At 44.2% G+C, this 11251-nt stretch overlaps 1 protein-coding gene across 3 annotated transcripts in view; it reads left to right on the plus strand.

Moving 5' to 3' along the window:
* btbd8 (BTB domain containing 8) overlaps nucleotides 1-10858 on the plus strand; it is a 28085-nt gene extending 17227 nt beyond the window's left edge. For all 3 annotated transcript variants that reach the window (XM_085773772.1, XM_085773773.1, XM_085773774.1), the window contains exons 13-19: nucleotides 787-916; nucleotides 1853-1914; nucleotides 2484-3006; nucleotides 4043-4130; nucleotides 5479-5591; nucleotides 5684-7609; nucleotides 9948-10858. In XM_085773772.1, the coding sequence (XP_085629898.1) occupies nucleotides 787-916; nucleotides 1853-1914; nucleotides 2484-3006; nucleotides 4043-4130; nucleotides 5479-5591; nucleotides 5684-7609; nucleotides 9948-10447 (3342 nt within the window). In that variant the 3' untranslated portion in view covers nucleotides 10448-10858. The remainder of the gene's footprint in view (nucleotides 1-786; nucleotides 917-1852; nucleotides 1915-2483; nucleotides 3007-4042; nucleotides 4131-5478; nucleotides 5592-5683; nucleotides 7610-9947) is intronic.
* Nucleotides 10859-11251: the final 393 nt, after the last annotated feature.

An 11251-nucleotide genomic window follows, 5' to 3' on the forward strand; every position in this document is an offset into this window, starting at 1 on the left:
CCCCATTGTAAATACTCATTCGCACCAGATCTACATCTGAAAATAGGCCCCTCGTGAGTCCACTGTTTGAGCATTTGTTTGTAAAAACATACAGGACCTCACAGTTTAAAGATGTAATTTAGCCTTTAAAATTGAAAGTGACACTTATTTTAGTATCAACAAATGGGTGCATCTAGGCTGGAAAAAGGAGGAAGTATAGAAATCCAGACTTATAAACTGTTTCGGTGTCTTCGTAGTTTTATCCCTAAAATATCTCAGTTGAAGGAATACAGACTAAGCAGAATCAATTGTGTGAACAGGCGTGCTAAGCCTGTGAGCTGACTTCCAGGAGAAAGTGACCTGGCTGCACGAGTTAAAGCGCATAACCTTTGTAAATACTGTACTGTATGGCAGAATGGATTAGGCTGAGGGAGACTGTGACGTGTGCCAGTGGCCTTCACTAATCTGGCTGTGCATCTGCTGGTGAGGGGCGTGTGCGGTCCGTGCGGCGAAGGGAGGTCGACGGCTCCTCCCTACCTTCCAGCCCTGTTTTTATAATCAGGCGTGGAAACAGGAGTATGGGCATCGGCTGCTGACATCACTGACTTCGCTCAAGGGAGCTCAAGTGGATTCTGCAACAGCGGCAGAGGGGGAGGGAGGGACAGAGAGCGGGAGGGAGGGAGGGAGGGAGGGGAATTTGTTGCCATGGTGAAAGGTCCTTCAAGCAGCTGCTGATTCGCCTGTGCTGTAGCGCACCCCTTTCCATTCTTCTCCTCTCCCTCTCTCTCTCCTCTGTGCTCGCGCCAGCCGTTCAGACAAGAGATTTGTACGCTACGTGGTCGGCTGTGGACCTTCCTGCTTCAGACCTTTTACGCGGTCCGCCACACGCAGGGATGGGAGACTCTGTCGTCCAAACACAGAGAGAGGATACTGGCAGGTAAGGAAGGATATTTTTATGCTCTCTTTTCCCAGTCACATACAGGACATTTTGCTCTGCAGTGTCTGTGTGTGGATGTATATGTGGAGTTTTTTTGTTTTTTTTCTCCCCCCTAACCCAGCCTAGCGTTGAAGCTGTAGCTCTGCATCATTAGAGGTGAACCAAAGCCCAAGGAACATATGCTGTTGGCTGATTTAACGCTTACTGGCTTCTCTCTGCCAACTCATTTATTGTTTGGTCAGTGCTGCTCTTGCACAATTTAGCTCGATTGTTTGTTTTTTTCCAAACTGTCCTGGGCTAACAGGGTAAATGCGCCATGCTTGTTTTTAATGGGTGGAAGTGAAAGGGTGGATTTATACCTCTGAGGATCCTCACATGATTAGAAGCATCCATAAAAAAACAAATAATATGCTGCTTCCTCACTATTGGGGTGAGTAATGTGTTGAAATGCACTGCATGAATAATTTATTCAGCTGGTATCAGTCTGTGCTTATTGCTGGTCCATTTCTTGTCCGTGTAATCGGATTCCAGGTCTCGTATGCAGACATAACAAATGCACTTTTGAAAATTGAGTTAATTTTCCTGCCTATTTTTGTTCATGTATGACAAAGCATTGAGCCCTGAAATTGTTTATAGCGGTACTTGAGGTATAGAAATGATTTTGCTTTGTTTGAGGTAGTGTTTACCAGACATGGCCGACTTTTCAGTCCATTGATTTAATGTCTGTGTCCTTATGGTCAAAGAGTAAACACAGGGTGTGGAAACAGGGATTTGTGAATGAAAAGAATGGCTCCTCTAGCACAGATAATGACGGACCTGAGCAGTAAAAACTGGTGCGGCCCCTTTTTTATGCTCCGATGTAAATAATCTGTTTTACAGGCGAGATTCAAATGGACTAATTTGTAATTTATCTTGCTTTTTATTTTATTTTCACAGAAGCCATTGATAAAGGAGACAATAGGAGACTTGGCAAAAAGCCAGTGTTCACAAGCTCACAGGTAAATACAATTCAACAATCTGGCCTGTTATTTAAAGTTGTCTTTTTGGATCAAAACCGTGAAACCATTCAGTGTTATTTGTTATTCAGAACTTGAATTAAACTTTTACTGTGCTGATGCTGTGAACTTGCATGTTTCAGCTCGGAGAAATCCATGTAAGTTTGTGTAATCCCTGTCAGTGATTACAGGTCATGGCCAGCAGATGCCATATGTCATAAATGCCGCACCCTTGCAGCAAAGAGATACGGTATGAAATGAACAGCAGGGCCTCTCTAAACAGATGTATAGCTAAGATAAGCCTAGCTGGGGTGATCCAGATAGGGATTGCCAACATGTGAGGCATGAGCGACTGAGAGCAGTGGAGCTGCTACAGATCTCTCAGGAAGTGGTTTGATAGAATCAGAACAGGAGCTTTGCCTCTTTAGCGTTTTTTGTGCTGGATCTTTAAGATAAAATTACAGATGTAATTGTTTCATTGTTTGACGGGAAAACACAATACAGGGTTTATTTAATCAACTCAGATTATTTGCTGATTATTATGAAAGTAATATGGACATTTTTTCTCACAGCAAAGGGCTGTAAAATGCCCTTCATCTGCACCTGAGAGTCCTCCTGTGCAAAGGACCCAGAGGGTGTCTGAACACACAACTTCTTCCTCTCGAAGTGCAACATCAGCCATGAAGTCTGATGGACTGGGGACAGCTAACAAACCAGGAGATGGTCAGACCTCAAAGGCAAAAAACGTGAAGAAGCCAGGAGATCGCAGTGTCGCCGCCAAAGGAAAGACGGCCTCAGCTGCCGCGCCAGTCGTCAATGGCACTGGGACTGCGGGGGCCCGACGTGACGTAGCCAGTGCCAACGGTCTCAGAAGCTCTCATGGGGCTAAAGACCAAGAAAAGAAGCCAAACCCAGGTGCAAGGCCTAAAACCTCCCCCCCTAGCTGCACGTCTGCAAGGCAAACAGTGGCGACAAAGGCTCAGAAGAGCGCCGCTGGCACCACCCAAGCTCAGCCCTTCGCCTCTTCCACATCAGGCAACACCTCGCCAGAGAACGGTGCCAGCAGCCCTCGCAATGACACCCACTCTATTCCAGGTTTACACCCTTTATTGACTTCTTTACATTTCCTCGCCAATGCCAATTACAATGTAGTAGATCACTGCAGCCAAGCTCAAGTGTCTGTGAGTCAACCCAGGACATAATACTGTAGCTGAAAATTTGGAAGGACCTGCAGACTAGATTCAAGTTTCAACACTTTATTGCCCCACCAACATGATTGATGAATAAGCTCACTTAAATGTCACGCACTAATTAATATGATGAATCTTGTGTTGTGGCCAAGAGGGATTTTTTTTTGGAAAACAAGGGAAGTGCCACTTCTCAATGTTAATCATTCAGGAAACAAAGCACATTAGGCCGTCCTCGACAGCCTGCTGGCATCAAACTAACGACAGAGGTCATAGCTCTATACAGCTGTCACACGAGGGGGGTGTGACCGATTGCTTTGAACCTCAGTGGTGTGGTTTGTTTTGGGGAGGCCGAGTAATCCCATCTCATAGCAGTGTTCACGGCTTAAGTGGGCCTCAGCTGTCTGTCCTGCTGGTACAAGCACAGCATGGATCCCTGTACCCCACCCTGAAAGAGACTCAGTATATGTCTGTGATGTGAGCTCATACACAGTGCAGTATGAATACCTGTGACCTTAAAAAGGGTGGGGAACTTTGATTCTTTATGAACAGAATGACAGAATTGCTTTAACACTATTAGGGATTGAAAAATGCCTTGTCATTCGATAATACGTTTCAATATCTGAGGAATATACAGTATGTGTAAATGTACTGTTGTTGTCCCCTAGCAAGCACTGGGGGTTCAGACCTGGCCAATAGCTATTATACAATTTGAGCCAATACGAACATAGCATGCTTGGGCCAAGATCTAATAATGCTTGTATATCCTTATCTTAAAAATGTGTTCCTTAATGCATCTGTATCTGTGCTAATACCCTGAAGGTTTTTTGGTGTGTTCTTCAGTCGATCGAGGGTTACATGTGAGGAACTTATGTAAAGGGCAGGTTGTTTGTGCTCAATGCTCCGTGCTGAGTTGTACATTTGGTTCATGTTCTGTGTTTTAGGTGCAAAGCCCAAACACCAGGCTAAGGCAGTGACCAAGTCCCCACTGGCCAAACCCTCTCAAAAATCAGATGCAGCAAAAACCAGCAGGTGAGCTCTTTGTGTCATTGTGTGTCAGTATGATCTCCCACTGTAACATTTTAAGAGATTAATCTGTACGCTTGTCAATTTCCCCTTGGACGTTCTCTGAAGATGGAGTCACGTTACGTTCCATCCTATCGCTGAACGCCAGAGAAATATGTAACTCTAGCTGAATTGTGGGAGGTTCAGCAATTCTGCAAGCTGTTTGGTTGAAATATATCTGATCCAGAACATTATGAACTCTGTTTTTCTTACCACTCTAAATCTGTCTGCTATTCGGAGAGTATAATAGAACAGCTGATTTTTTAACAGTTTCTGTTGTCAGACCAAATTGTTAAATGTATTTAAATTCTGGGTGCAGCACCTCCACTGAAATAAGAGAATCAGTTGAGCCACCCCGACACCATAAGAGAGAGCTTAAAGCATCCAACAAAACAAATATGCGGTATATAAGACTGTATGTTCAGTAATATAACTGGAGGGAAGATTAGAGGGATCCTGCAGCACACTGTCACCTAGTTGTGTTTTTTAGGCCACAGGCTGACAGGAGGATAAAAGCAGCTGTGTAGAATTTTCTGACAAGCCTCTTATCTGTCCTTCAAAGATTTTAAAAATACCCGTTTCACAATCAGCATCATCCAAACTCCATCTGCCCTGCCAGCCTATTAATATTTTCACCAGACTCCCTGGAAAGCAGCTATATGAGTTAGCCAATAAACAGCTGACAGCCTAATAAATCAAAATAAAGTCTTGGTTGCATCTTTGCACTGAAACATACTATACATAACAGTTCATCAATTCAGTATACAAATTTTTATTGTCCTGGATTTATGTACTACTCCAGTCTACTGAGGTAAACTGTTCAATTCAAAATGTAGATGTGCTGGGAGGGGCGTTGGCAGTGAACTCACCTCTAGCATAAATTTAGGTCATGAGGCTAATAATTTGTACATGTTTTTTTTTTTTTAAACATAACTTATATCATCAATGAGTGTGTCCGAGGTTGATGAATCTCAAACTGTCAAAAGATGCTTTCTTTTTTTGTTTTTCTGAGGTCAGATCCAGTAAAAAACAGGGAAGAATATCCTTTACAAAGACACCAGCGACAACTTGAAATTCTTTGCATTGGTAATCAGTCCATGTCTCAGAGTCTTGTCCTTGACAAAATGGGAGAAAAAACTTTGCTGCCCCCAACTGGTGTTAAATATTAATTCATGATTTACTCCACCCTCAGCTCCTCATAAATATTTTTATGATGATGTGAGCATGAGGTATTAATTAGTCAGGATGTTGTGGTAAAAACATTTGTGGATACAGTGTTGTTTATGGCTCTGTCCTTCTCTTTCACTAATCACAGTCCTACCAGTAAATCAAGTGGCAAAGTCAAGACAGGTGCAGCAGAGAAAGCGCCTGCTGCGGCGACAGCAGCAAGAACAGACACCAAAGGAAGAGGCACACCAGACCATCATGGTGAGATGTTGAAAGTCCTCCTGATTCAAATGTCTGTCTGTGTGTACTCTGGCAAAGTCTTACTGTCATGCTCTGCTCTGTCTTTGATTCAGCCTCCAAGCATGGGTCCTCTGTGAAAAAGCCAGCGTCACCCAGGAAAGAAGACGGCAAGGAAGGGTTGAAATCCTCCACAGCACACAAAGCAGGCAGTGAGACTCCTAAAAAGATCACAAAACCTGCTTCAGCCACTGGATCTTCAACTAAGCCCAGTGCTAAACCAGCAAAATCAACCTCTTCAGCCCCCTCCAAACAATCCTCAGTTGTAGCTGCCAAGTCCTCATCAAAGCCAAAAAGTGCTACTGAACTACCTACTGAGAAAGCGTCACCCAAGTCGGGAGGAGCGTCCAAAACCTCTAGTGCTGCTGCCACCAAGAAATCTGGATCTAAAGGAAAAGAGGCAGCAAATTCAGACTGTAAAACTGTCCCAGCTGAAAACACTGGTCATGTGGCAGTGGATAAAGATAGTATAGAGCTAGTAGCCCCAGACCAGCCTGCAGCACACACTACACAGTCAACCAGCCAGGGTGGAGGGGATTCACTAAGCCTTCAGCTAGACTCTAAGCAGAGTCTCCAGACGGCGGAAACACAGCCTGGAAACACTAATGGTGGAGGAGAGGAGACCAGTGTTACATCGGCAGCTAACAACGTCCCTCGTGTTAAATCTGCTAACGCTTGCAAACAGACTGAAGGGAGCAAAGCCAAACAATCCCCAAGCGGTGTCATCTCCGCTCGCACCAGCGCAGGGCAAGTTCACGACGTGGGCTCGCCAAACTCCCACAGAGACACCGAACCCCCCATAGAGACCCCCTGCAGCGTGGGAAGCACTCACACCCCCTTGGAGGACTCCTGGAGCGGTATCCACCATCAAGTCAGCCCAGAATCTGAGACCGGCAGCACGCACACCACCTCCTCCGACGACATCAAGCCCCGCTCAGAGGACTACGACGCGGGGGGCTCGCAGGACGACGACTGCTCCAACGACAGAGGCGTCTCCAAGTGCGGCACCATGCGCTGTCACGACTTTTTGGGTCGCAGCAGCAGCGACACGAGCACCCCGGAAGAATTAAAGATGTACGAAAGTGGGGCCGGGTTGAGGGTGGAGGTGCGGCTGCGTGGGAGAGAAGCGGAGACCACCAGCGAGGAGGAGGGAGTAAGACGACGCCCCCGCTCCTGGTTGCAAAGAGACGAGGTCCACGTGGAGGAGGATCACTCGGAGATCGAGGCCACCGTCACCGTGAAAAGCGTCCCCGACCACCAGCTGTTCTCCTCCGAGGAGGAAGAGGAGGACGACAACGAAGAGGAGACGGAGGACGAGAGGTCAGAAGTTGAGGTGATTCCAGGCCAGGCTCCACCGCCACCCACTGAGCCCTCGCCACACTACCAGGGGATTGTCAACCTCGCATTTGACGACGACGGCGTGGACCAGGAGAATGACCAGCCCGACTACCAGCAGACATCTAACTTCCGTCGGTCGGTGCTACTGTCTGTCGACGAGTGTGAGGAGCTGGGCTCGGAGGAAGGTGGCGTCCAGACCCCACCTCAACAGCCCGACGATGTCGCCACTCCCTGCGACGTCTTCGAGTCTGACCCCAAGGCTCCTCAGTCCGACTGCGACCAACAGAACCACCTGCCCTGCCGTCTTGAAGATGAAGGCGTGAAGCACAAAAAACACGAGGAGGAACATGAAGAAAAATCCTCTGTGTTCCTGACGGAGATCCAGGAGCCCGTGCTGGAGGAGAGTAATCACATTCAGGAGGACGGGATGAAGTCCAGCCTCTCCGCCGTGGACGCTGACCCCAGAGACCTCCCCCCTCAGGAGCGCCCATGCCACCTGGATCTGCGGCACACCGAACAATACAACGGAGGGCTGCGCAAAGCTCACACCAATGCCTCAGAAAGCAAGAAAGCTGATTTACATCTAGACTTAAATGAGCCTCTGACAGGGGACTCTCCTGTACATGCTGCACAGTCTCCAGCAGGTAATGTATAATCTACGGATGATTCCTAGACCCCAAATCTAAACCCATTTTATCTCCCCAAACTCCAGTAGTGAAGGTATAGTATTCCCCTGCAAGATTCATTTACCTCTGCTCTGACTCCTAGACCTTACCTATGCCCAACATATACCCATCCCTCCTTCAGAAAAAGGATATTATTGAGTGTACTAGTTTAGTAACTAGTTATAAATACATGTTCAAATTCAAATAAATTAGTGGTCATCATATTTCCATAGTTGAACGCTTCCTCTCATCTCAACCCATGGATTGTGTAGCTGTTGTAAATTTGAATTTGCAACTTCAATATCCTTTTCAAAGATGGAGATTGTCTTCATCAAAACAACTAATCTAAACTGTAAGGTTTAAACAACTGAACTACCTTTAGACAGGCATTTAGGCCGTGGTGACTCAGTTTACACAAAAAAAAAGAAGGGGGACATCAGTGTACATCCGTTAAGACTGATCATAGAATTGTATTTGTCCAAAAAGAATCTGCCTTGTGACAAGGCATGTGACATAGTTACACCAATGCACTTTTATGTACATAAGAATAAGATTTTTTGATTATTTTTGTCATTTCTTTTATGCAGTGGAACAGTCTGGCCTCTTTAAGCCATAGATAATTTGACATAGTTAAAGGTACTATATATATAAAACAGTTCGACGTCGACATATCATCGTTAAATTATCAGTGATTTGTTGGTGTAATTACAGTTACAGTTAGACTATTGTTGAGATAATTTGATATCATATCACTATTGATGGTGATATTGATTGATTGAAGCTTGTGTTTCTTGAAACTTAGAACACTGTATGCAGGAATCCCAGCACTTCTTGTCTCATAGGATGCTCAGACGGTGTCTCTTCTTTACTGCGCTTGTTTCTTTTTGCTTTGCATTATTGTAAAGGGATGAATGTGTTTGGCTTTTCATTCACTACACCTTTGCCATTTTGAGAAACACAAACTTCTTGCCTCATGATCTCTTTTGTGCCATCAAGCACAAATAAATGTTGACCTTGTGGTTCACAATGTCAAACGCAGCGTAGCATCACCTGGCTTCTCGGCGATGGTCTTTCTTGTTAACAGTAATTATATCAACATCTCACAATTCATTTTAAAAGATTTGTTATACTCAAACACTATATGTAGCACCTTTAAAATTGTGTTAAAGGGAAATTTACATTACAATCAAATTTATGGATAGTGACTACCTGACATAAAGGTCCATTACAAAACTGCCACTGCTTCTCAAAAAAGTGTGTTATACTTGGAAACTTTTCCCTTGCATCTCCTTGCTGTTTTTCTTTTTCAATTTTGAGAATGTACCTGTTCTTGAGTTTGGGGGTTTTTGATTTTAATTTTTGCACTGCACACATGCATGCTACTATTAAAATTTATTTTTCATCCTGCTATGCCATCCATTATTTTTTTTGTGTTTTTTTTTTCTACGTCCCATTACCTTTTGTCATACCCAGTAGACTTGTGTCTAGAAACATAGATGTCCACTTTTTAAGAAATGTTTTGTTGTAAGCTTTGGTTCAGTAGGCTTTTGTGTAGTGTCAGTAGCCTCCTATGTACAGTATGTGATGTGTCTCTAGAGCAGCTGTTACAGCTCTGCCATGTCTCTCTTTTTTCACTATCACACTCAGAAAAAGAAACCCTGCTGCACCATTACTGAGGGTCTATCCCGATGCAAACATGTAAACCATTTTGTTTTCAGCACCAAACAGGCATCAGTTATTTCATCCTTTGCCATTTTAGAAATAGAAAACAGAGAATGTCAAACAGAACTTGGTGGTGTGCCATCTTTTGTGCTACTAAGTGAAGCACTGTTGCCTACATTTAGGTTTGTTGATAGTACTGTTCATTAGGCCTGCCCCTTCAAAGAACTGCACCGAAATCTCAAAAACATATCATTGTTAACTCAACAACAAATGCAAATTTCACTGGTGCCGACAATGTATGGCTTACTTTGTTTGAACAGGTGGATAAAGAGATGCATTCAGAAAAGCATCGTCTGTGCATTACCTTTAAAGCAACTGTCCATCCATATTTGAAGGGGTTGGTGAGTTACGAGCCAAATTATATTGGTATTAACCGACAGCAGTTACCACTGACCAATTCACTGCTTTCCTCACCTGACTTCACTATGGAATATGTTCTGAAGGACACAGTTGCATTAAGGGTAAACGTTCAGTAATCACTGTTTGACTGTAGAAGGCAGTGACTAGTCTCTGAAATGAAATTATGAAGAAGAAAAAAAGATCTGTGGAGAATTGAATCAGTTTGTCATTTTGCAGTATTGTCAATTGTTTTTAGGGGACAATGGTTGTGACAGATTGGATCAAACCTGCAAACATGACCGCCGACCATCCAAAGCCCTCTCTCCCATTTACGAGATGGATGTGGGAGAAGCCTTTGAGCACTGCTTGGACAAGGACAGGAATGTAAAACTGCAAGCAGGGGAAGAAAAGCAAAGAGGAGATGATGAGAAAAGCAGTTACTTTGCAGAGCGGGACTGGAGTCTGCTCAAGCAGCTCCTCTCAGACCATGAGTCCAGTCTCGGTGTCATTAACCCCGTGCCTGAGGAGCTTAACCTGGCCCAGTACCTTATCAAGCAGACGCTGTCCCTATCGCGTGACTGCCTGGACTCCCAGGCTTTCCTGTCTCCGGAGAAGGAGACCTTCAAACGCTGGGCGGAGCTCATCTCACCCATGGAGGATTCCTCCACCAGCATCACTGTGACCAGCTTCTCCCCAGAAGACGCTGCATCTCCACAGGGGGAGTGGACCATTGTGGAACTGGAAACACATCACTGACTGCACAGAGGAGAGCCTGCTGGACAGTTGACACCCTCTTTTTGAACTTTGAACATATTCACATTGACTTTGTCTTAATTTATTATAATTTATAATGATATTCTGTCTCCTCATGACACATCTTTATCCTGGACTCTGCAGAAGTCTGGACTTTGCAGCAGCTTATTGGCATTCCACATCATGCTCTCAGTGGACTGTTTCTTAACAAACGGGCTGTTATGCATGCTGATATTTTTCTATGTTTGACTGTTTAATTGGTGCCGCTTTGAAAGTCCTAGAAAAGAATGAGAGTTAAAAAAAAAAAACATTATAGGTGACTGAAATTTCTTAAAGAAAATACTATCGGCCCTAATAGCTTGCATTTTAGTGTCATATTGAAAATAAAGATTTGTGTTTCTGAAAAAAGAAAAACAATTGTTCATCACTGTCTTGTCAGGCAGATTGCTCCTTTTTCTACATTTGTCATGTTTACTCCTTGGTCTTTTTAAAGACCCCTTATTCTACAGTACTGTTCACGTGAAATTTTTAACACTCACAACTCTCAATCATTTGTGTAGAGCCTTCACTTCAATATCTTGCTATGATAAGTTAAAATGTGTGCCATGTTGTGTGCATTATAAATGGATACTTCAATAAGGAGAGCAGTTCGATCAAACAACACCAACAACAGCTGCTGTAAATTAGCATTGATTTGGTGAAGGCACACGTGTGCCGTGTTAACCAAAAATATATGTTAATAAATAAACTAATCTGTGCAAACATGCAGGTTGTATTCCAGGACTGATATTGATTATTTTTAGTCTT

The sequence above is a fragment of the Trachurus japonicus genome, chromosome 4 (genome assembly GCF_045865225.1).
Source record: "Trachurus japonicus isolate A0001 chromosome 4, Traja_1.0".
In the NCBI taxonomy this organism is placed as follows: domain Eukaryota; kingdom Metazoa; phylum Chordata; class Actinopteri; order Carangiformes; family Carangidae; genus Trachurus; species Trachurus japonicus.